The sequence below is a fragment of the Notolabrus celidotus genome, chromosome 14 (genome assembly GCF_009762535.1).
Source record: "Notolabrus celidotus isolate fNotCel1 chromosome 14, fNotCel1.pri, whole genome shotgun sequence".
NCBI classification, from domain to species: domain Eukaryota; kingdom Metazoa; phylum Chordata; class Actinopteri; order Labriformes; family Labridae; genus Notolabrus; species Notolabrus celidotus.
In genome coordinates this window covers 1,293,780-1,320,588 of record NC_048285.1, presented here as the reverse complement: position 1 = coordinate 1,320,588, position 26,809 = coordinate 1,293,780, and the positions used below count along the sequence as shown (strand labels likewise).

The 26,809-nt window shown below is 41.3% G+C and overlaps 1 protein-coding gene across 1 annotated transcript in view; it reads right to left on the bottom strand.

Annotated features, from left to right (window-relative positions):
• The window catches only part of LOC117825636 (seizure protein 6 homolog), a 163,761-nt gene that overhangs the window by 45,806 nt on the left and 91,146 nt on the right, over positions 1-26,809 (bottom strand). The window contains exons 6-7 of the mRNA XM_034701549.1: positions 7,124-7,309; positions 1,231-1,399 (exon numbers count right to left, since the gene is read on the bottom strand). Of these exons, the coding sequence (XP_034557440.1) occupies positions 1,231-1,399; positions 7,124-7,309 (355 nt within the window). The remainder of the gene's footprint in view (positions 1-1,230; positions 1,400-7,123; positions 7,310-26,809) is intronic.

Here is a 26,809-nt window from a genome sequence, read left to right as displayed (position 1 = left end):
CTGTAAACTGGAGACCTTCAGCTGAACGTGTCAGTGTTTGTTGTTGGGAATGTTCCTCTAAAGGTTCCCGGTTCCTGAGGAAAGTTCCTGCAGTGGAAAAGCAGCTCATGAGGTGCAGCTGAAAGTATGTAGATGTAATAGAAATGCAACAGCGGTGCCATCTGTACATCGACGTGTCTTCATTTAATGACAGGGGGACAAATTGATCCAGTTTTGCAGACATTAGCTTCGTCCTCGTTCCCTGAGAGCTTCTAAACTGTTCTGAATGTGTGAGCAGGATAAAGATCTGAACCCGATTTAGATCAATCAAACGATGAGGCTTCTGGAGGGCGAGCTTGTGCATCTATTGGAAGAGACAGAAATCCATCAAAGATGTTTATTTAGAGATGTCTGTCAGATCAAGTGTTGGAGCAGCTTCAGAACGCCATGAAAGGGTAAGTCTTAAAAAAAGCAGATGGCTGCTTATAAGACGTTTTTGTTCTTCCACTATCTTCTTCTCTCGAGCCAATTCTCTCCGAGTCCTCTCTTGTTTCTGATCTCGCAGCTTCCTCAGAGCCGTCCAGATGTCTCTTTATATCTGAGAGGTCTTTATTTGTAGCAGGAGAGTAAGAGCAGCCCAGAGCAGCTATTGGCTGCTGTACAAAATGGATTATTCAGCTAATTTCCCCCCCGTGGCTCCTTCTTTCAGCCCTCTGTAATGAGAGCCCCATGCTGCTCAAATGACACTGTACTGTCAGCGCTCTGACAGCCAGTTGTTACCCTGCAGAGCCCTCAGAATAATGTTCTCCCCGGGACAAAGAGGAGGGTTCCAAGCACAAGAGGCCGATGATTGAACATAAGTGAAGGAACGTGCAGGAGTGAAGAGGCAGGTGATGCATCTCTGTGAACAGAGAGCGAACCAGGAGACTCACAGCGCTCCATAACCAGCTCACATGTCCTCACATCATCACATGTCATCAGTTCAGACCGCTTTTATCTCCAACACGACACGGACAGACTCGGAGAAACGACCATTACTGAAGATCATTACCTGGGTGTTTCTCCTGGTTTGAGTTCTGATGATGTGAATGATTACCTTTCTTACAGAGACGATGGAACGTGGTTAAAATACAGGCAGTGATGTCAGAGAATCAAACCTCCATTAGCTCAGTATTCATGTTTTCAGAGGGACTATAACTTCAGCTCAGTCGGTGTGTTTTTATGTTCACGATGTCCGAGCATTCGTCTTACCGATCGTCGTCTTCAGCCAGAGCGACCTTCTCGAAGTGGACGTGCAGTTTGTGGCCCTCGGGGGCCTCCAGCAGCCAGTGGCACGTCAGGTTGTTGCTGTAGTTGCTGGGGAAACCTGGAGAGACGATCCGGCCGACGGAGACGTTCTTCATCAAACCTCCACAGGCAGCTGAGAGAGAGGAGGAGGAGGAGGAGAAGAAGGAGGAGAAGAAGAGAGAAGGAACGATTAAATGAAATAAACACACTTGATTCTTCACATTTATAACACGCTGAATAAAACAATCATAAACTTGTCACGCTCAAGGCAACACATCTCCTTTATTCATATAAACTAATATCTAAATTAACCAAGACAGGGCATGGACGCTGCAAAAGAAAGCAGTCAGGTTTTTTCCTCCAGCGCTTTTTTAACACCCTAATATCTAAAAGTGAATATTTTTCCTTTACTTAAAAAGAGTTAAAGATATTTCTTTATATATACTTTGAGTCATTTTCTCCTTTATTTGACTGGACAGCTGTAGAGAAACAGAACCATGGGGAGCACAGAGCAGGAGAAGACATGCAGGAAATAGTCGAGGTTTGGAGTTGAACCCGCGATCGCTGCTACGAGGACTACAGCTTCTGTACATGGGGTGCACGCACGTTCACGCCATGCAAGAGGCGTATCCAAAGAGATATTTATGATATATTCTTATATAGTTCAGACTGAAGCACAAGTTACAACTTAAATCTTACACCTAGCTCTGAGTGGGTGCGAAGTCCTCCATAGTCTGGAAAGATGGGCTAACTTTGTGTCTGTAGTGTGATCTCCAAGACAGATTTCATGCATTCTGGATTCTTGTCATCTATCGTGAGATCACGCTGCAGACACGAAACAGCCGGTAAAACCTCCTGCATCCTCAAAGTGAGCCCATCTCTCCAAACAGAAAAGGAACGCAGAAGCACAGATCAAAGTCTTCATGCATTTTGGATTTATGTAAACTCTGATCTGATAAACTCCCAAATTCAGCAAATCTCAAGGTCAGCCTATTTTCACTTGCGCAATATTTCTAAAATTAGACACTTCCTATCTCAGAGCGATGCAGAAAAACTAGTCCATGCATTTGTTACCTCCAGGTTAGATTACTGTAACTCCCTCTTATCAGGCTGCCCCAATAAGTCTCTAAAGACTCTTCAGCTAGTTCAAAACGCTGCAGCTCGAGTATTGACTAGAACTAGGAAGAGAGAGCACATCTCTCCAGTGTTAGCTTCTCTACACTGGCTCCCAATAAAATGTAGAATAGAATTTAAAATCCTTCTTTTAACCTACAAAGCTCTTAAAAATCAGACACCCTCGTATCTTAAAGAGCTCATAGTGCCCTATTACCCCTCTAGAACTCTACGCTCCCAACATGCAGGCCTGCTAGTTGTACCTAAAATCTCTAAAAGTAGTATGGGAGGTAGAACCTTCAGTTATCAGGCCCCTCTCCTTTGGAATCATGTACCAGTCAGGGTCCGGGAGGCAGACACCCTCTCCACTTTTAAGAGTAGACTTCAAACTTTCCTTTTTGACAAAGCTTATAGTTAGAGCTGGATCAGGCTTGGACCAGCTCTTAGTTATGCTGCTATAGGCCTAGACTGCTGGGGGAACTGGCACACTGACACACTGGGATCCTAGCTCACCCCCTTCCCCCCAACCCCTTCATCACTTACTTTAACTCTGCCTGTCCCATTAAAGTTACTAACCAAAGACCTTTCTGGAGTCCCTGAGCTCCCTTGTCTCGTAGATTCCTCTGAGCTGCCGTAGACGCCCGGACTCCAGCTGATACGGACTTACTGGACTCCAGTGGCAACAGCTTCTACTACTCGTCTCATCACTATCACCTCTCTCTCTTACTCCCCTCTATCTGTCTTTCCAGACCCAACTCAGTCGAGGCATGATGTCTGTCTAACATGAGTCTGGTTCTGCTCGAGGTTTCTGCCTGTTAAAGGAAGTTTGTCCTCTCCGCTGTAACTAGCTAAATACTGCGAGGTGCAATGCTCATGGTGGATTAAGGTGGGGTCAGACTGAGTCTTATCCTGTCTTGGTGTTGGGCCTCTGTTCATAATTTGACATAGAGTGGTCTAGACCTGCTCTGTTTGTAAAAGAGACTTGAGATAACGTTTGTTGTGATTTGGCGCTATACAAATAAAGATTGATTGATTGATTGATTGAGTGATTGATTGATTGATTGATTGATTGATTGATTGATTGATTGATTGATTGATTGATCGCTTGATTGATTGATTGATTGATTGATTGATTGATTGATTGATTGATTGATTGATTGATTGATTGATACTACGCTTTCATTTTGCACGAGCAGAGATAGTTACATCTGGACCATAACGGCTAAATGAATGAATTTGTTGTAGTTCATGATCTCACCACTTGATGTCACTGTTGTTAGTTTGCACTGCAGATTAATCAGCACCCGTTATCGCCATTAAAGAAAGAGCTCTTCACTGATTGGTTAAACAGAAAACAGAATTTCTGCAGCGACACTTCATTGAGTTTGGATGTTACGCTCTACAAGTTAAGATGAACTTTACGTCTGCATGTTGCAACCAAACAACGACACGATGTAAGTCACAAACTAGTTAAAACAGATGGTTTAGGACGACTTTGCAAACTAATCTAGGACACTAGCTGGTCCAACAGGGCACTGCTCTCGATCCACTGAAGGTCTTTAAGTTATATCTGAGCTTTAAGATCCAGAACTTTCGTCTGTTTCTGCAGAATCTTGAAGGATCTAATTGCAAAAACTTCCAAAACCAGAATCTCTGTGATCAGCAGCTTCAATCCCTCAACACTACGAATAAATACTTACAATGCAAAGTGTTGACGTTGTATGCATGGCTTGTTTTGAGAGAGGACAGAGGTGAGGAAATATGTTTTTATTTTGACTTAATCTGCTTTTTAAATCGAGCAGATTTATCAGTTTTCCATCAACTTTGAGTTTAAACTCGAGAGCACAGAGGGAGCCGCGAGAGGAATCATCGTAAGAGATAACATCAGATTTATCAACACATACAGAAAATCCATCAAGGCAGGAGGGTGGTTGTGTGCCTGTGGACGTATGTGTGTGTATGTGTGTGTGTGTGTGTGTGTGTGTGTGTGTGTGTGTGTGTGTGTGTGTGTGTGTGTGTGTGTGTGTGTGTGTGTGTTTTCCCAGCTGATCAGGTCAAGGTTACTCATGCAGACAAAGCTTAATTAAAGCAGAGCAGGAAGAGTAAACCCAGTGGCATCCTGCCCAGCCTTCAGTAATCACACCTCCGTACACCTGCTTTCTGCTTCGACACACACACAAACACACACACACATATGCACACACACACACACACACACACACATACACATTCACGCACACAATCAAGATGGCAGAGATACAGATACAAGGCTGCACAAACACTCCTTTTGAAATTGCTTTCAGAGAATGGTCCCCGTGCTGTGAATCCGAGTCGATGCGAGAGGTCAGGAGTAAAACGGTCACTTATTATTCATCAGCCAACCTCGTCGGAGCAAAGACAGAAAAAAACATTCATCATGCACACACTCCTGAGGGAGAGCAGCTCTTTCTGTCACGGCGCCTCTCATGCATGAGGAGCAGAAGGTCCGACAGATAACTCTTGGCGCCAGGTCCTTCAAAATAAGAGACCTGGAATCCCCTGATTCCTGAGAGGAGGAGTTTGAAAGCTGGCGGAGGAGAAGAGGAGACTCTCTAATGTTCCTCAGTTAATCCAACTGAGATTAGGGCCTCTGTCCACTGACAGCAGCGCATGCATCCTCATTTATGGAGCACTCTTCATCTGAGTTTAGAGGAAGTGTTCTGCAGCACTTCTGCTTAATATTTGAATTATTTACTACTTGAACCTACAACATATGAGGCGTATGAGGTTGGAAGTTCCAAAGCTGAAGCAGAGTTTTAAGTGTCTCTGCTTTACCTTCATATTTACTTTCTTGACAACTTTTTCTACATTTTAACAGAAATATCTGCACCCTTTACTCCTCACATATTAAGACTCATTTAGTACTCATGATGCATTCACATGAGCAAAAGAAAGTAGTCTCTGTTTCTCTGAATGAATGAGATACCCAGCACCTCAGTTGCACTCCGCGGAGATCCATTTTTTTCATCAATTGTCTGATTGTCTCTTGAGTTTCCAGGTTGTCAGCTTGAATGCATTTCAGATGCATCGTTCTATATCCATAAAGCTTGACATATCTGCTAAGCTGATCCTGGAGTAATGCTGCAACATGATGCAGATCAGAACAGGCTAAAGTCTAAACAACTGCAGAGTCTTTGGCTGCCTGAGAACATACCATGGACTACTTCCAAGCGGCAACCTCCAGTCTCAAGGTATGAAGCCCATGAGGAAGTGTTACAAAGTGCAATTCATCAAGAATCTGCTTGAGGCTGGCTGCAGAAACACCGAAAACCACATAGACATGAATGGGAAAAAGACGATCTTTGCAGCATTAATAAACATGTTTACAGCCTGGTTCAAAAAACAGCTTGGCCCTACAAAGCTAATCTCTCTATCGGCACACACTGTACGGGGGTGAATAATTTTCCAACGCAACGGTTCAGAAGATATTAAGATAACGAGTTTTTGCCCAAATAAGGACATGACTGACTTGATTGACAGGCGAGAACACATAGCTGTTGGCTAAGAGGCTCAAACTCCGCCCCTTTAAGTCACACTCTGCCTGGTTGAGTTCTGCATTTCCAATATTGCTGCCAAACAGCTCTCAGGAACAGATGGGTGACGTCACGTCCATATTTTATACAGTCTATGTCTACTTCCTTATGTGGCCTTCAGGTGCTGTCGGGATTTTACTGTAGCGTATGTCGTTAACTAGGAAAAACGGCAGAATTTCTTTTCTCCTGTGAAAGCAACACGCTTCCGTACTAATGCATTATCATCCTCCACTACCTTCTCTTAATGAATGCACATTTGTATTAACCCAAAGGAATGTGACAGTAAGACACAGAACAGGGGATTTCTGTACATATTCACCATGCAAGGCTGATAACTCCTCTTTAAAAGACTTTGGTGTATGTATTTAGATTTTATATTTAAGCACCAGGTCCACACTTTTTCAGCTTTGTGGGGTTAACATTGATTGTTTATTTCTTTATCATTTAGTTTTTTCTTTCTTTTTTTACTTGTGTTTGTTTGTTTTTCAGGGTTTTTTTTATGTTTGAAAGAAGGACATCAAATTAATATGAATTAGTAAATCTCCAAGAAGAAACACAGAAAGAGAAACTAATGTGCAGAAAATGATTATGTGCAAAATAATTGATCTTTTGTGCTTTAGATTTGATATTGTGCACATAAAGCTGGATGCTACTTGTCATACGTGGTTGTAGTTATAAATTTGAAATATTTGAAGCAGACTGGGGAAACATTTTCTGCAAACAAACTTAACTTAAAGCTGCTGTGAGGAACTTTTGGTTTGTATATCGATTCTGGCGCCCCCTTGTGGACAACATGATACCTCTTATCTCTTATCCTGTACATGCAAAATTTGCATCTTCAGACAATAACCTCATCCTGTTGTGTTTAACATACAAATGTATCACACGGTGTGATTATTTGCCATGAAAATAGACATAACGGGGTGTCTCTAAAGCAAGATGTCAATCATCTGATCTGACACCTACCCCCTCAGAGCAGTGTCAGGCATTAAAAATGACAACAGAGAAGCTATCAGTGTTGTTGTGGATGGTCTTGTTTGCTTTTGAGGGTCATAAAGAGGCATCAGTATCAGTTTCAGTCTGTTTCTCAACCACTTAAAAACTCCTCATAGTGCCTTTAAGAGTATCTGAGTCTCTGGAGTTGTACGTTGATCTGTGTGTGGTGGACCTACCGAGGCAGTGTGGTTCCTTGCCACTCCAGTAGGGGGTGCTAGCATTGCGGCAGGTCAGCACAGCAGGGCCCTGCAGCCTGTAGCCGGTCAGACAGGAGAAGAAAGCCTCTCCTCCAGAGTGCAGACTGCTCACTGACACGTCACCGTAGAGAGGCCGCCGGGGGAACACACAGCTCAGCACGAAGGCTGCAGAGAGAGGGAAGAAAGGAGAGAGTCAGAACAGGAGGAGAGAGAGAGAGAGAGAGAGAGAGAGAGAGAGAGAGAGAGAGAGAGTTGTATGTACAGTACAGAGAGTGGATACACTTTAAATGACAGGAATAAAATCTTCTTGTTGAGACTGTGACAGATTTTTGTTTTGCAGGTTTTGCAGCAGAAACTGTGACACCACTTTTTTTTTATCAGATTCAGCGTCAACAACTGAGCACAGAGTCACCTCAGAGTCTGAACACGTTTACATTCATGCACCGTTTATTGTCAGCACGTGACCACGAAGCTCCAACATGCTTTGTCACAGAGGTCATCAAATACAGACGCTGGGTTAAAGCCCATCTGTGGCTCTTCAGAGGCAGCATCTCTTTTAGCATTACCCTTTCATAAATGTGTTAATTTACACTTTGGCATATTTCCAAAGACACTTTTATCTTTGGTTTAAAGTTATCTGTTAGCATTTGAAGGTCCTCTTTCATATCTGATTGAGGTTCAGTGACGGGCATGTTTTAAGTACCTTTAAGTTGCTAGTTTAAAGTACCCTTCAGCTGCTCTTCTGTTTTTTCTTTTCTTCTTTTTTAGGTCTGCTCATATAGTAGACTTGTGCTCCAGGCATTATAGATCAGTTTTCAAGGTGTCCTTTAGTACCTCATTGATAACATACTTGAGCTGTTGTTTCTAGGTACCCTTTCAAATCTGCTCAAGGTGTCCTTTAGTCTCAAACTATCCTTCTGCATATTTCTAAATTCAGTTTTCCTCCCTTTATAATAATAATGAAGGTGTTTCAAAGTTATTTTTAGTGGTTATATCGAGGTACCCTCTATAATTAGTTAAACACATTTGTTTTTCTTTATGATTTTCTAATATTTGCTCAAATTTTTTGCTATGGGGGCGCTTAGCAGTCTGAGAGCCCCACATACAGACACAGGGGTTACCGGTTCGATTCCTGGCTGGTCGACCATTTCCTGCATGTCTCCCCCCGCTCTCTACTCCCCACATTTCCTGTCTCTCTTCAGCTGTCCTATCAAATAAAGGCAAAAAGGCCAAAAATATAACTTTAAAAAAATAATAAAAAAATAAAAATAATTGCAATTCATGTTCAAATGTACTCTTAAATGGCTGTATCAAGGTACCATCTAGCATCAATGCAAGCTTGCTTGATACCATGCAGCGTCTGTGCAGAGGTACCCGTTAGCATCCGTTTACCCTTCACCACGTGTGTCAGAGTGTCCTTGAGCAGCTGTGTCAAGGAACCTTTGAGTTTCATTTTCAAGGTTTGTGTTCTTTCTTTTAATCCATGTAAGGTCTGTTTTAAGGTACCCTGTGTGTGTTTCCCTCCATGTCTTACATAAACACGATGCAGTCTGTTAAGCTCTGTTTAAGCATAAATACTTAACATTACTCTGCGTGGTAAAATCCTTATTAGCACTGAACTTTAACCTGTAAACCCCCTTGTATAAATCCTCATCCTGTATCAGATTTATTTTGGTTGATGTGACTCAAACCCTCAAAGTCCGGACTCTCCGACCTGTCAGATGAATCTTTAATGGTTAACTGAGCCGAATAAAAAAACAAATGTCCGATGAAAAAAACAGAAACAAACAAGCTGACATTTAATGTTCCAACATCCCCCCGTGGCTACCACCTGCTGGATCGGTAAGGCAGCATTTACACACACACACACACTCTCTCTCTCTCTCTCTCACACACGCACTGGAGCCAATAAGTGGGGAACATGTCCAGGCTGGCTCTCAGGTGACCAGTTAACTAACCGGCTGTTTTATAGCCTCTGATTTGTCTTCCTTCAGCCCGCTGGCGTGGCTCCAAACATATTAATAAAATATTCCTGCTAAAGACTCTGAACCGGTCCGCTGTAATTGTCTTGGTTTTTATTGTTAGCCCTCGGATGGCTTGGCAGTGGAGCTGCTATTGATTCTGTCTGTTGGGGACAGCTCTGTGCCTTGGGCGAGGAAATATGTGCAGAGATTAAACAGGCCAATAAATGACAACCTACGACCTCAGCCGCTTCCAACACTCTGTTAGTGCGGAGGGATGTTTGCCAGCTCCAAAGTGTTTCACGGGAACAGAGATAAGAAGAGCAGTGTTGCTCTTTAAAGTATTTCTCATTAGAGCAACATCCCGACTAGCTGCTGCAGCCGGAGCCGCGTGCTATCACTCCCTGAGCTAGTCATTACCACGGTCAGTCGTAGCTATTAATATCCAGGCTGACCAAAAACTGGGGAACTCGCGGGCTCACTGGAGACCAGAGCAGAGATAAAAGAGCCATCATGGCAGCATTGTGGCATCATAACACTGCTGCTAACAGGGAGCCTTCACTGAGACAAATGGCCTGCGAGCGGTAAAATGCCGGCTGGGCGCTACATCACTTTGTCTTGTCCTCTGACACCGTGAAGCCATTCATCATGTTTGTGTTTTTAATGAAAGCTTATTGATAAGCACGGCTTCGGTTTCTTCTTTTCATACTGGAAGGTACATCGTGACACTCGGAGAGGGGTTCAACTTCAGTCTGGGTTTAGAGATAGATGAGAAACACACTCAGACTTTCACTGACTCTCAGGATTCAGAACTGAGGACGAAGACACAAGACTCATCTGACCGTGGAAGTATTATCTGTTCATATTCTTCTTCATATCTCAGGCTGTTTGAGTTTTACAAAGCTAGAAACATGCAGGTAAAACTACTGGTAATCAGAATTTCAAAACAGTTAGAAGTAAAGGACAAAACAGTTCAAAAAGTCAAAGTGAGAAATTGTAACCCTGAATGCACATCATGTTAGAGTTTCATTATAAACTGCATGTTCAAAGGGTTTCATTTATTCACCCTGTCTTCACTGTCCGTCTTCAATGTGAGACATTTCTGTTTTTTGCAGTTTGAAATATTATAAATTCGTCCTCTTGGTTATTGTGATTTTCATTTTCACACTATTCGGACGTTTTAAATACTTAAGGAGTAATTATAAAAAAGCACCTGTAAGGATCATTACATAATAAGAATCATCACCTTGCAGCCAGAGTCGTGCATTAATATTAACGGGCGAGAGAGGAGAAGAACTGAACAGCGTGATTTAGATTTAAGAACATTGTGCTGGAATTTCAAAGTGTTCATTAAAAAAGAAAGTGCAGCCAAAGAGCTGAGTTTAAACACTTCTGCCAATTTAAAGTTTTCCTGAAGACGGGCTTTGGCTTTCAAGGAGCTGATATCACGTTTGACAAAGTGAGGGGGAGAAGTCTGGCTTCAGGTCTTTGTCCCAGCTCGCTCAGGAAACGTGTTTTCTGATCCCTTCATCCTTCCACACCTCCTCCAGATTCATTCTTTGTAACACATCACCTGGTTTCATGAGTGTTCCAGATGCAGGCCTGACATACGCTGGACTGAGACCACGGTGTCCTCGTGGCCTCTGCACAGTCAGACCTGCAGCAGGATCAGCACCTTGGACAGAGATCTCTGCTCCAGTGCCCGGTTATTCCAAAGTCTTATCTTCATTAGTAAATCCTCTTTTTAGCAATCCAGGATCAGATAATCCACTTTATGTTTGTCTTTGTTAAAAAGAACAGAACTGGATTGAATCAAGCTTCATGCAGTGCATTATGGGTAATGTATTTTCGGCACTATGGGCCGCCGAGAGGCACTGTAACATGGAGAGGACAGGAAGAGGTACTGACAGCTGGTAAAGGTCTTACCACCCGGCTCTCTTAAGGATCTCCTGGTTGTGTAAGATGCTTGATTCTGATTGGTCTAAACCCCTTGACTACGGTTATTAACTTTCACTAACATGAGCAACACCAGAGACAAACTGATCACACGTCATGTCAAATCAATCCACAGAAAAGAGTTGAGACACATTTAGCTTCTGCTTGTTGACACCATAGACCGTAAGGTGAGGTCAAACTGTTAGCTTCCGTTAGCATCAAAACAACGTGGCTACATCGCTAGTTTTGGTTAGCACACAAATATTTATTTCATATTGGATCCTGCAGCATACCAGCCCAATTTCAGCACTAAATACTACATAGTTTGTCCACAGGGGGCCCCAAAGTCCACACAAACTGAAAGATCTTCACATCTGCTGCAGATTAAATATTCTGTGAAGCTACTTGGTGAATTATTTTAAAGGATCATGATCCATTGTGTTGCTATGTGATTCAGCAGTTTAGGTGAGAAAATAAAGACGTATAAACCACACTGAAAAATGTTGTTTCAATTGACTAAATCAAAAGTATTGGAGCATTTAGTTCCTGTAATCCAGCCTTAATCCAGCCCTCTGCTGGGGTCAGGATTAGGACCAAAGTTATATCAATGCTGCTCAAAAGTTTAAAGAACACAAACTTCAGGTTTGATCAGTTAAAACTGGATTACCTGATCCAACATACGAGTTAATGAAACTTGATTTTGAGGTGTGATCCAAGCAGATATCTTCAATCTGATCAGATTAGTTTAATAAACCAGGTTATGAAGATTCACCTGAGGAACAGGAGCTTGCTCGGCTAAGCTCCACACTGAGCTCATATTTATCATTTTTAACTGAGCATGTATTGAGGTCAATTCTGTTTACAGTCCATCAGATCATCAGAGCCTCCTGGCAGAGCAACACCCTGCAGACGGATCGGACAAAATCAGCGCTTCAAGTTTCATTCTGGACTAAGATCTGAGTGACTCACATGACTCATCACAGCCGGGCTTCAGGATTTAAAGCTGCAAAACCAGACAAAGGAATCATCTTTAAAACACACAGTTATTGATCATCAGTGGAGGGTTTGAGTCTTTGTTCAGCTGGTTGTAAACGATGCATGATGAGACCTGATTATATAACATATAAACTGTAAACATGATTTCTGTCAGCACCAGTATCACTGGTTTGTGATTCTCTGTGAGCGGACACAAACATGACCCGCCCTGGATGATGATGTTCGTGTCTGCAGGATGTGTAAATACGCAGCTGTTTGTCGCTCTACCACTAAACCAACATTATAAGATCCAGCAGAGTCTGTTTGGATCAGTGAGAGCGCTGAGAGTCCTGGATCTGTGTCAGGAGGGTCTCTGCAGGTCCTGAGTCTATGAAGCTGGAGACTTGAACATGATCTCAGAGTGATTGAGTCTCTCACCCCGGAGCAGCTGAAGTGAATATTTGACCTATTTTCCAGACGCAGCTCAGCCTGAGAACATTCTGACAGGGAAGTAGAGTTTGAAGAAGAAATGTGACTTTGTTTCCAGACTTTTCTACGTCTAAATAACTCACTCCAGCAAACTCCGGAAACACGAACAGTTCCTCTCTGTTGAGCTGAACCTCCAGTCTTAGACAGTTAAAGATCAAACTTTAAACTTTAGCATGTGTTTCTTTGCTTAATGATCCTCTTTTTGCAACCGTGCCTGCTCTGGAAAAACAAGCGATTAAAGTTTGTTGTATCTCGTGAGCTCAAACTTCAGTGTTCAGCGTTAGCCTCCCATACTTTGTGACCCAAGCAGCTCCTAAAAAGTTACCCAGCTGTGTTGAATACTTGATTCTGATTCAATCAATCAGGCAATCAAGCTTTACTTATATAGCACCTTTCATACAAATCAAATGCAATTCAAAGAGCTTTACAGTGATTGAAAAACAAGAAAGAAGCAGAATAAAACAAAGGCAAGACATATTAGAGGACAATAATAATAATAAGAAGAAAAATAGTAATAATACAAATTAAAAATAGGAACAACATAAAATACAATAAAATAAAATAGAGACCAATGCACACCAAAATAAAATATGTGTAATTATAATAAGTTAAAGCATCAAAATTAAAAATACAAATAGTTAAAATAAGTAGATTTAAAAAAAGGGTAAGGATAAAAGTTGAAAAATAAAACTAAAAATATAAATAAAATTGAGAAGATAAATACAAATTTAATTAATTGATTAATACATAAAATAGAATAAGATAACAGTTAAAATTACTAAAATAATAAAGCAACATTTAAATCAATATTACAGTAAAAGGTAAGTAATAAAATTGTTAAACCCTACATAAAAGCCAGACTGAATAAACATGTTTTTAGTTTATGTTTAAAAGTCTGAATATCTCTATCAGCTCCTCTCAGATCCTCCGGCAGGCTGTTCCATAGTTTGGGAGCGTAGTGTCTGAAAGCAGCGTCACCAAATGTTTCTGTTCTCCTCTGAGGAACAGCTAAAAGAGAGGAGCCGGAGGACCTGAGAGACCTTCCTGGTTTATACACTAAAAGCATCTCTGAGATGAAGTCTGGTGTGAGGCCATGCAGCGCCTTAAAAACTAGTGAAATCATTTTAAAATCAATATGAAAAGCAACAGGCAGCCAGTGTAAAGATTTTAAAATAGGCGTAATGTGTGCTCTCCTTCTGGTCCTCGTTAAAACTCTAGCTGCTGCGTTTTGTATTAACTGCAGTTTGTGTATTGTGTTCTTTGGAAGACCTGACAGGAGAGCCAAAACCTCAAAACAATGACGTGCAAATTTAATGAATGTATGGATTTGGGGGAGTCCTGCACTTTTCATCTCTGCCTGTTGACACTGTGGTAAAAATGTTAGTTTTTATACAACGTGGAGGATATTATACTTTTAATGCATTTGGAGAGCATAAAGCTTAAGATTTGGGAGGTTAATGTAGGATCATTCAGCAGCAGAGAGACTAAGAAGAGCAGCACAGGAACACACGAGGCGCTGAGTGAAAGAGACGTCTAACAAATTGAAGAAAACAGACATGATACAAACCCAGACTGCTGCACAGTGAGGGACTCTGGCTGAGTTTGAGGACTGTTTGAGTGTGAATTTTTTTTTGACAGACTTTAAAAGTTACGAGGAAGAAGAGCTTAATCGGGTGTCATGACCATTTCCTGCATCAGCTCAAAATGTTAACAGAAAATACTGATTTTAAGACCTGGAAGAGTTACCAATCGTGGAATCAGAGGGACTATTTTTCAGCTGTATAAATAGATTTAAACGTTGTCAAGCGTCTGTTTGCAGCACGCTCATGTACTGTAATCTGATTTGAAAGAAAACCATGTTTAACATTCATGTAATTCACTGAACCTCATACTTTTAAATCTTTAACCATGTATGCATATGCAAATGTTATTTCTGTTTGAGTTTGAAACTCAGTGCGGTTATCAGAGCTTGTACCTCAGCAGGAAGTATTTCTGCTAAACCAACGTGAGCTCAGCCTGGCCATGAGCCAGCTCTCTGAACGAGCGCTGAGAGGAAACGCTGGCCTCGACTGTATCTAATCAGGCCTCATGGCCACAGTGGAGATCACAGGGGAAGAGCAATAATTTGAGATGTTTAATGGTCCCCTGTAGCTCGCGGATGTAAATTGAATTTATTTACTTCACGGTCGCATTGTGTGAACCGGCTTTGATGTGGGATGGCTCGGCTCGGATCAAACTTCATCTCTAATCTCATTTGCTCCCTCAGAGAATTTATTTCTGCTGACCGTTGGCCTTGTATTACTGCGAGGAGCTGACAGACTCTGCACAGATTAATGCGTCGTGCTGCTCTGTTTCTGGATCCCTGTGCCCAAAGAAACTGAGACACTTTTTAAGAGCATCATGCTTCATTTCTCTTAAATAACACAGTCTGAAGAGGGCGGTTCATTACTGAGGCACAGATGGACCAATACAATCTTTATATACAAAATGGAGAAACAACAAAACTCAGAGTTTGAACAACGCTGAGGTTTTAACTAGGGATGTCAACAATGAATCAAGTATGGATTATCACGTGGAACAAACATCATGTGGTCTCATATTTGGTTCAGCTATCAGGGAGGTGTTTGAAGTTTCAAGCATGTTTGGATGTGAATCAGCTGATTGAAGGTGTTGCTCACAGCAGAGTCTCCATGAGCGCTGTTTTTCTCCACCGCCGGACTGATTATGACCCGTATGTGCTCCCAGCTGACACCTGACCACGTTCACACGCTTATTTTTCTCAATAAGAACAAGTAGACAGAAAACTGGACTCTGTGAGTCTGAATTATATTTCTGATCAGTTCCCTTGTTGAAGTCTGAGCCTTCACTTTTATGACTGTATGGGCCTGATCTACTAAGATCCCAAATAACGAGCGCTAATTTGCGTGTGCAATAATAATTTTGCACGTGTTATTTCTGGGCGTGTTGCGGGTGAAGACTGCGAGCGCAAATGATAACGAGTGCAAAAGTGGTGCGGACCGCCCTATTTTAATGAGGATTTTGCGTGTGCTATCGGCTGTCACCATGTAGAGTTTGACAGAACAGAGTGGTCTTAAGTGATAAATGAAGTTTGAAGCCATGGAGTTGGAGGTCTTTGTGGAAGAGGGAAATAAACACATTGGTGAACTCCAGCAGAGACATCTCAGCGTTAGAAACACGATTTGGGAGGCCATCTGTGAAAAGGTGAATGATGTGAGAAAAAACAGGAGATCTGCAGATGAAATAAACACATCTACTCTACTCCAAAATACAATCAGTGTTTTGATGGAGTTTAGAGAGCGATTTGATGAGGCTTAGTCTGCCACTCTTGCTCTAGAAAAGTTAGGCGTCACTTGGATGAAGACAGTCGCCTCACTGTCCCAAGGAGCAACTTTCGGGTGAACGTTTTTAATGCCTGATATCATCATCCAGCAACTGTCCCAAAGATTCACCAGCTTAAATGGAACTGGGAACATGTTTGAGTCAATTCACCCCAACACACTGCTGCAAGCACGAGATGAGGAGTTACACAGAGCTGCCTGGCACAGCTCAGTGAGCGCTCATTCTCCAAGTTAAAACTAACTAAAAACCCCTTGATGAGCACGGTGGGACAGAATAGACTGAGTGGACATGTCATGTTATCTATTGAGAATGACAGATCAAAGAAAATGGACATACAGTGCATCGTGGACAAGTCCGCGGAGCTTAAGGCTCGTCCAAACAGTGGTGAGTAGGCCGAGTACTTCATATTGATTTTTTGTTTGTATGTGAACATGTGGGCCGCTGTGCCAATTTGACTAAACTTTATATCTGTTGATACAGTGACCTACTGTGCTCTCATTATATGAAAAAGTTAAAGTGGGTGTCAGAATGATGCGGTCGCTATCCGTGGTGCTGAACTGCTTTGAATTTGTGTTGTTTTATTATTATTATTTTGTTATCTTGGTTTGATTGACTAAAACATTTAGTAATGCTTGTAAGCCCAGCTTTTGTGGGCATGTTGTAAAGCGATGTTATGATGAGCTTTACAGTGACCGCAGCCATGTGTGTGTAACGCTGTGCCAGTTTGCACCTGCCTTTCAAATGTGCTAAATATAGACGCAAATGCAGCGCTCGCTATCTGCTTCAGGTTTGATAAATCACATTGCGTGTGCTAAATGATTACATTTGCATCTCCTCCTCCCAGTATTTTGCTCGTTCTGATGATCTACATGTATTCTGCATATTCATGAAGGCAAACACGCTAAATGATTTGCGAGTGCTATTTTCTATTTTGCTCATTTGAAAGACGCAATCCTCGGTGCTCCCGGTTAGTACGTCAGCTTTGTGCGCGCTATCAAGTTTGCACGTGTTTTTATTCACGCAAACCTTTAGTAGATCGGGCCCTATGTCCGCAGAGATTATGAGCCTGCTCCTCACGTTGATATTCAGCGTGTTTAACATTTTGAACATCTCAATATGATCCGTAGATATTCAATACTGTCAGTTATATACCTTGAGTCACTAAGGAACATTTAATTGATTTGGAATTGTTTTTGACATGGAAAACGTTTACGTTTTTCTCAATGATTAATCGATTATCCATCATTAACATTTCCAAAGATCGATCACAGAAATACTTGAAATTTACATCCCTAGTTTTAAGACTTTGGCACTAGACTCCTGAAGTTCGCAGACGACACCACCGTCATCGGTCTCATCCAGGACAGAGACGAGTCTGCTTACAGACAGGAGGTGGAACAGCTGGCACTCTGGTGTCGTCAGAACCCTCTGGAGCTGAACCCGCTCAAGACGGTAGAGATGACAGTGGACTTCAGGAGAACCCCCCCCCCCCCACTCCCCCCTCACCACCCTGAACAGCACTGTGTCTACTGTGGACTCTTTCAGGTTCCTGGGATCCACTATTTCCCGGGACCTGAGGTGGACCTCCCACATAGACACAATCAGAAAAAAGGCCCAGCAGAGGATGTACTTCCTGCGTCAGCTCAGGAAGTTCAACCTGCCCCAGGAGCTGCTGATCATGTTCTACACCTCCATCATCCAGTCTGTTCTGTGCACCTCCATCACTGTCTGGTTTGGCTCTGCAACCAAACTAGACAAACACAGACTGCAACGGACTATAAGGACTGCAGAAAAAATCATCGGTGATGACCTGCCCCCCATCCAGGACTTGTACCGGTCCCGGGCCAAGAAACGGGCAGGTAGCATCACCGCTGACCCCTCACACCCTGGACACCAATTCTTCAAACTCCTCCCCTCCTGCAGGCGCTACAGATCACTGTGCGCCAAAACAACCCGTCATAAGAACAGTTTCTTCCCCCAGGCTGTCACTCTGAGGAACACTAAACCATAACAGTGTCACACCTGTCAGATAAATACTCTCTGTAAATATATATGTAGATATACAATGCAACAATTCTACAAGCAGAATTCCATATTTCTATTTTTTGTATTATTTAACTACTATTTTATAATGTAAAACTACCTCTGCAACTCACCACTGCACTTTATCATATTATTTTAGCCTGTACATATTAGTCATGCCTATTTGTTGTTTCTTTGTATTTATAGCTGATGTTATTGTTATTGTATTTTTATTTGTAGGTCTTATTCTTATGTCTTGTACAAAGAGAGCACAGTTTACCTGAGTCAAATTCCTTGTGTGTTCAAGCATACCTGGCCAATAAAGCTGATTCTGATTCTGATACTGAAGACAACCAAATCAGGTGATTCCTGCCTGGTTTCCCTGAAAGTTGTAAAAAAATATTCTAACTGAAAGCCAAACTATTTTACTTTTACTGTCCTAAAAGGAGCATGAAGCAACCTCAAAAACATCACCCTCATCACCAGAACTGTGGAGAAACAGGGAGATTTCAAATTTGTTAAATTGCACCGTTATGCAAACGATTCAGTGATTTACTCAGTTTAAGTCCATCCGATGGACTTCAGAGATCTTTTTAAACATCCTCAAATCTTACAACATTGGATTAAGTCAACTATTTATGCAAAATAACAACTTCTAGGTCTCATCCAGAAGGCACAGGTCACCCAAATCTCCACTGCAGGGGACTTAGTGGAACTTTATGACAGACTATCACAGAAAGAAAACATTATAGTGTCTAGGGTGTTGACTCATGCAGTCACAAACATTTCATTCCTGCTGCACCATCCAGGTCTCTTTGGTAAAGATACAGAAAAGACATCTTCTCTCTATCTGAACACATCCTGAACCTGCATGAAAGCATGTTTAGTGCTTGAGCACGCATCCTGCAGCACTGCCTGAGCATCACCATCATCAGTGATAAAAGATTCCCCACGACACCTGACCCTGACAGACGTTTAGATTAGAGATTAAAAGACTTACACTGGCATTGAAAGCCTGATCAAAAGACAGTCACACTTATTCCATATATACTGTATAACAGGAAAAAGAGGCGGTCATATATTCAGTTAAATACGGTATTTAAGGCTTTGGCTGAATGTTTAATTAGAGCAGAAACTGAACATTTTGAAAAGAAGGGAAGGTTTTTATTCATAATTATGAATGTAGGAATGCTTTAGACATTAATAAACCCAGGAAGGCCACTTATATAAGTATTTAATCTGCAGTGGCATTGACAACATGCATGCAGCCATTACAAACTCAACTTCTTACATCCTGCACTCTGCAGTGCTTTCCTGTTAGAAGCGGCTGCGTGACTCATTCTTGAATGCTCTGAGAATTAACGGCCTTCAGATAATCGACATGGACCACTGTATTTCTGCATTCCTGTGTTCCAGGCCGAGCTCAGTGCTTCTTTGAGTGGCTTCCTCGCCGGGTTACAAGAGTTTGCAACGAGCTCGGAGAGAAATTCTATGCTGTTAAATGTTCCTCATGTGTCCTTCGCGAGTGCCGGCCTGAGAGCTCTCTGTTTTTATGCCCCTGAACTCTGAACTCTCTGATTCTGGACATTAAAACTCGGTCTCAGCAGATGTATGTTTAACATGAGTCTGGTCCTGCTGGAGGTTTCTGCCTGTTAAAGGAAGTTTGTCCTTGCCACTGAAACTTGCTAAATGCTGCAAAGTGCTCTGCTCATGGTGGATTAAGATGAGATCAGACTGAGTCCTGTCTGTAAGATGGGACTGGATCTTATCCGGTCTTGCTGTTGGGTCTTTGTTAATAATAGAACATAGAGTGCGGCCTAGACCTGCTCTGTTTGGAAAGAGTCTGAGGAGAACGTATCTCAATCTATTCCTCTACATCTGGGGAATAATCTCTCTGTTCAACATCTGATATCAAAATCTCTGCATTGATAAAGACAGAGTAACTGAATGCGTTAAATGATGGGGCTGCAGTCGTATCAGAGTTGGTTTGAAAGTGAAAATGTTCTCCTCTCATGCTGTTTTAACTCTGCTCCAGACTCTTTCTGCATTGTCCTAATTTCCCTGTGATCCAGAGGGAGCACAGTCTGCGTCTCGACAGAGAGAAACAAAGAGAACGATGGAGAAGAACTGCGCTCGGATCCACTGGGGCTGCACCCCTCTCCTCGTCATCCTCAGGAGGCCATCAGCAATGATAAATAGCCAGCAGGAAAGAGAGGATGAAGGCGCAGAAACACCCACATAGAGATCATACATAACTCAGAGCAGCACAGATGATGTGGGAATCAGGACAAGAAGGAAAAGCAAAGAATGAGGGGAGAAACAAATTGCTGGCAGACTGCGCTCTCTAATCTGTGTTGCAGTGAAAACACAGCTCTCTTCTTTATTCCCCCACTCCCAGAGAGTCAATGAGCCGGAGAGGGGGGCTCCGAACATACTGTACACCCCCTACGCCCACCCTCCACCCTCCACCCCTGCAATCCATTTGATTTCTGCTTTATTGCAGCAGCAGTGTCTCAGCGCGGTGGGGGCCTGAGTCTGCGGGAGGTGGACATGTTGTTATAGCAAGATCACCCTGCCGTTTCTCTTTCAATTAGCCTAACATGGGACGGAGTAATGGACCACCCGCCCCGAGGTAAATCACCCAGGAACAGCCAGAGCCCTCGTCCGCTGATGGCCAGCTGCTCCTCGGGGGCAGCGAGAGGACATATGGGGGTTGTAATGACAGGGACCATGAAGGAACTCATGAGGTGAACCAGCAGCAGATGATGCTAATGCAACACTGCATGCATCTGGAACAGTGCTGCTGGAAACACTGGAGGGGGGGCTTAAGATTCCTCTTAAAGCTTTTAGAAATTAACCCTGACACGCTAAAATCACACATCATAAATCAAAGATTTGAGTTTAAAGCTCAGACTGAAGACAGAAGAAGGGTGTCCTATGAAGCATATTTTGAACTTAGGATCAATGCAATATTTACTCTGCAAGTGGACACATGCATGGAGCAAAAACACAGCTATGTTTGTTTGTGATGTTGTTTACATGCACATAAAGTCCATTTTAATTCAAAATGACAGACGATGGATTCATGATTGAACTCAGCAGCAGGAAAGCTCAAAGCATGGAGGAAGAAATATGTAGAAGTCGTCTAAAACGTCCTCTCAGTGTCAGGGGGAAGACGTTTGTACGCTTTTTGTGCAGAAAGTAAACCTGTGCATGAAGCTAGTGAAACATCTGAGGTGTTATATAGTTGTTTTAATGGCTGCTATGTTGAACCTTTACACCCAGGATGTCGTCCTTCAGTCCAGCATGTCAGTATTCGTGTATTTGTTAAATATCTGCAGCTCTTTAGTCCCAGACACATCAGAATCATGTCCATGGTTATGACGGTTGTGTGGCTGTAAAAGAACAAGCGGGCTCCTGAAAACTAAATATTTCCCCGGTTCCTGCATGTCATATTTTTTAACGTTCCTGTCGGTGAAACGTTGCATGGAGAAATGGAAATGAAATTTGCACAAATGTCTGCTGAAACTAATTCCTGGTCGCTGATAGAGAGGAAATTGTGTCTGTGAGGGAGCCGGGATGTGAAGAGGGAGAGAGATTAGACCGTTTTGGCCTCTCTTATTAGAAACATTTCATTAATAACTATATCACAACGAGAGCCACTTCAGCCCAGCAGGAGAGGGGATTCAGCAGCAAATTAAAAGCTGCTGGAAAAGTCACTTTACTTCATGTTCAGAGCAGAGGAGGACAAAAGAGCGAGGCGCAGGAGCTGCTCAGGTTTTCAGCTCCGGTTTGTGAAGTCTGCTTTTCACAGCTTCACTAATGTCTGGTTTATAGATGCTCTTTTGGAAACAGCTGCCTGAAATGACACACTGGAACTTTGTGAAGCTAAACATACAGTTGTGCTCATAAGTTTACATACCCTGGCAGAATTTGTGATTTTTTGGGGCCATTTTTCAGAGAATATGAATGATAAGAGAAACACTTTTTTTTCACTCATGGTTAGTGGTTGGGTGAAGCAAATTATTATCAAACAACTGTGTTTACTCTTTTTATATCATAATGACAACAGAAACTACCCAAGAAATCCTAAACTCCACCAGGGTATGTATACTTATGAGCACAACTGTAACTGATTCACTGACAAAAAACAGTTTGACTGTCTCTAAAGTCACGTGGAGCAGAAGATCAGCTGAAACAACCGTAACATGTCAATAATAAGAGCTGAGCCTCACTGAGCATGCTCACATCACACTTTTCTTACCTGTCTGATAAAATCACACATGCATATATAATCATGACCTCTTGGTGAAGTTGAATGATGTGGTTGTTGTGGGCGATCAGAGTTTGAAGTAAGAAGCTAGCAGCTTGCTATCTCGTAAAGCCGACCAAGCTAACGTTAAGGCCTCAAACAGGATAGACTACACAAACGAGCATGCACGAGGAGAGGGATTAGAATAAGTTTAATCAATACAACTGCATGCATTGGTTGTGTAATACTTCACACTAAAATGAAAGCATCATGGGAGTATTAGTGTGAAACACATTGTAGAATGGGTGGAGTAAACAGCTTAACTCGCTGCAACTGTCAAAACATTGAAACAAAGTAAAATATTCAGGAAATGTATTTTGTTATTTTATACCAATATCATTATAATCATTATTATTATTTTAATTCTTATTGTTGTTATAACTATACCACTATCGTTATTATTATTATTATAACAATTATTATTATTATAACAATTATTATTATTATTACAATTATTATTAGTAGTATTATTATTACAATTATTATAATTACAATTATGATTACAATTATTATTATTACAATTATTATTATTTTTTTCAATTATTACAATTAATATAATTATCATTATTATTGTCATCATCATTATTCTTTTTTATTATTATCATTTTTATAATTACCATTGTTATTTCAACAAATATTATTATCATAACTATTATCATAATTGTCATTATTCTCCTAACTTTTTAACTATTATTGTTGTTGTTGCTGTTGCTGTTAATTATAATAACAACAACAAAAACAACAACAGCAAGACAATAATGATAATACTGTTATTGTAATTATTATTATTTTCATATCAATTAAAAAAGGAGGATGCACAGAGACGAGCAGATGTGCCTTATGTAATTTCTCATTTTTATTTATTTGAAGATATGTTGCTTGTATTAGTAGTAATTGTATAGTTGCAGTATAACTGGTCTGCATCAACTATAGCAGATAGAGGATAAATGAGCCTTAGATAAACTGATGTCCTAAAGTCCTCCAGTATGAGTCCAGAGTCACAAACATTGACAAGAATATCTATAACAGTAATATCTATCTTTTTAAAATCGTGTTTATAAAGGAGGATCAATTAATTAGTGTCAAAGACTTCCTGCAGTAACTTTTTAATCTGATAAATATTCTGATAGCCTTTAATGTTCTTTCATAATAAAGTGAAAGTAAACGTTGTCATGTCAGACTCTGCTCCAGTTTTGTCCCGGGTCGTTTAAATAAAGTTTTCCTCCTTCAGTTTACAGCGTGCCGTCCTGACAGCCCTGCAGATGTTCTTTATTTATAGCACAGTGAAATTTCCTTTTGCTAACAGAGACAAATGGTCTATTAGCAGTCTTGCATTTTACATGGACTGATGAAAAATAGATACGTCTTCCTGCACGCCTGGACATCAATAAAGAAGCTGACAGGGAGGATTCATTCACGCCTCGCTCATCACGGCTCGGGGAGAATAATCGGGCGTGACAGGCGGCTGCAGGACGGGACACTGTGGGTGGGAAATATCCTTCAGTGATGAAATTCAATTTCACACAATGTCACAACCTCCGTCATGTGGGAGGGCTCACTCTGCACTCAGCGCCGGACTAAATAAAGATGCATGAAGGTAAAGTTTCTTCGTCAACACAGGTGTGAAATCAACCAAATGAGATCACAGAGCAGGACACCGACACGCAACACAGGCCATGGTGGAGTTAATATCAGTGTTTACTTAAAGAGTGAAAGTAATGCATCTTTATAGTGATGTGACTGTGATATGACTGAAAATACAACACAATCAAGTGTAATGTAATGTAGAAATAGGAAAATATAACTTAATATCTGTCTTCTATCTGCAGTGAGCATCATCTTAGTGTGGTGCCAAACGTGAGGTTAGCACGCCGTCCTCTCTGTGAAAGCCACGCTCTTCCTGCAGGCGTGTAAAGAGATATCTTTTAAACAACAGGAGCGTCAGACGGCTGCTGTCACCTCGTCTCACTGTTCCAAACTAATTAATTAAAGATTAAACAGATTTAATTTCAAAGACACGATCAGGGACACGGCTGCTCCTGCTGCTGAGCAAAGAAAGATGAAGACAGTGAGGGAAACTTTCTCTTCAACTCTGCCTCTGAGTCAGAGTGTCAGGAGGAAATAACCAACCAAGAAGCAGGCGACCACCAAAACAGAGCGCCTGTTCATCTGTTAGTGTTAAGTCTCAGTTTCACTGTAAACAGTTCCTCAGAGGCTTCCCTCTGTCTTCCTTCAGTGGTATGAACCTGAAACAGAAACTGATGTTCTTGTGATGTTCTTGTAATTAACGGGTCTTCAGTTTGCTGAAATAACAACATCATGATGCAGATTGGTCAAAAGTCCAAAGTCAAGCTTTGTCAGGTCTGTCCTCAAGAGGAGAAGAAAACTACGTCTACAATGTTTGTTTGTTGAATGGAGGTCTATGAAAGAGGATTAGAGACACTGATGGTTCTTTTTTTTTTTTTTAGCTCTGAGCTTCTTCACAGAATGTTCCATTTGTTCTCAGAATTCTGACATCAAGGACAGAATTCTTATATCATCAAAGACAGATTTCTGACATCATCAAAGACAGAATTCTGACATCATCAAAGATAGAATTCTGACATCATCAAAGACAGAATTCTGACATCATCAAAGATAGAATTCTGACATCATCAGACAGACAGAATTCTGACATCAAAAAAAATTATTCTGACATCATCAAAGACCGAATTCTGACATCAAAGACAGAATTCTGACATCTTCAAAGACAGAATTCTGACATCATCAAAGATAGAATTCTGACATCATCAGACAGACAGAATTCTGACATCAAAAAAAATAATTCTGACATCTTCAAAGACAGAATTCTGACATCATCAAAGACAGAATTCTGACATCATCAAAGACAGAATTCTGACATCATCAAAGACAGAATTCTGACATCATCAAAGACAGAATTCTGACATCATCAAAGACAGAATTCTGACACCAAAGACAGAATTCTGACATCATCAAAGACAGAATTCTGACATCATTAAAGATAGAATTCTGACATCATCAAAGACAGAATTCTGACATCATCAAAGACAGAATTCTGACACCATCAAAGACAGAATTCTGACATCATCAAAGACAGAATTCTGACATCAAAGACAGAATTCTGACATCATCAAAGACAGAATTCTGACATCAAAGACAGAATTCTGACATCATCAAAGACAGAATTCTGACATCATCAAAGTCAGAATTCTGACATCATTAAAGACAGAATTCTGACATCATTAAAGACAGAATTCTGACATCATCAAAGACAGAATTCTGACATCATCAAAGACAGAATTCTGACATCATCACAGACAGAATTTATATATATCAAAGACAGAATTCTGACATCATCAAAGACAGAATACTGATATCAAAGACAGAATTCTGACATCATCAAAGACAGAATTCTGACATCATCAAAGACAGAATTCTGACATCATCAAAGACAGAATTCTGACATCATTAAAGACAGAATTCTGACATCATTAAAGACAGAATTCTGACATCATCAAAGACAGAATTCTGACATCATTAAAGACAGAATTCTGACATCATCAAAGACAGAATTCTGACATCATTAAAGACAGAATTCTGACATCATCAAAGACAGAATTCTGACATCATCAAAGACAGAATTCTGTAATTCTGTAATCCCTGAATTCTATAACACCTGCTGTTGCTCTCCATACAGTCTGTTTCTCCTGCTGACACCTGATTGGTGGATACTACTCAGACTACAGACAGAGACCAGAACCCTTCTCAGACTGAAATCCAGATCCTGAGATCCAGATTCAACATGTTTCTGAATAACAATCTGTAATGAAAAGCTACTTTTCAAAGCTCCCTGAAAACCTTACAGGACAGTCTTCAGGACATACAGTATAAGTCTGGAGATCTTTACATTTCAGACTGAAGTGTTCGGACCCAGTGTTTCAGAATTATCAGACTTCTTCCAGAATAAATCAGGAGCAATGAAAGGACATAAAAACAGAGCGAGCGGTGAATGATGAGATAAAGTTCAGACCGTTGGTTGCATGGATTTAAAGTTAATGTGAAAGCTAGAAAACAAAGTGAGACTGAACTCTGTAATCTGTCACTGCAGAAATCCTCCTTTGTTTTTTTATGACTCACAGACTCAACTAAAAGTCAGACGTATCAGTGCGTGCCGTTATTCACGCTCAGTTCTGATATCGCAGTAATTTAATGTGGAAAAAAGAAATCAATTCGACCCCCCCCTGTAATTCATTAAGAAATCAATCCTGGTGCAATTACATCTCCATCATACCCAAAAGGAGAGTAGATACATGCTCATTTTAAATTAATTTGTCAGCATGTCAATGGTTTATAATTATCTGAGGAGCAGAATGAGCTGAACCATCTGCCGCTCCGTGTCCCAGCTCTGCTCCTGTGATGCAAGAGTCAGACGAAGATTACCGAGGGGTTTCTGACGGGCGTTTACACAGAGCTACGCATTTTATATTCACCTTTCATCTGCATTAACTCTGCTGTGTTCTTATGGCAGATTTCTAAGATTTTAAAGGAAGTTTTGGCACAAAGAAATTTCGATTGATGACGTCAGACGCT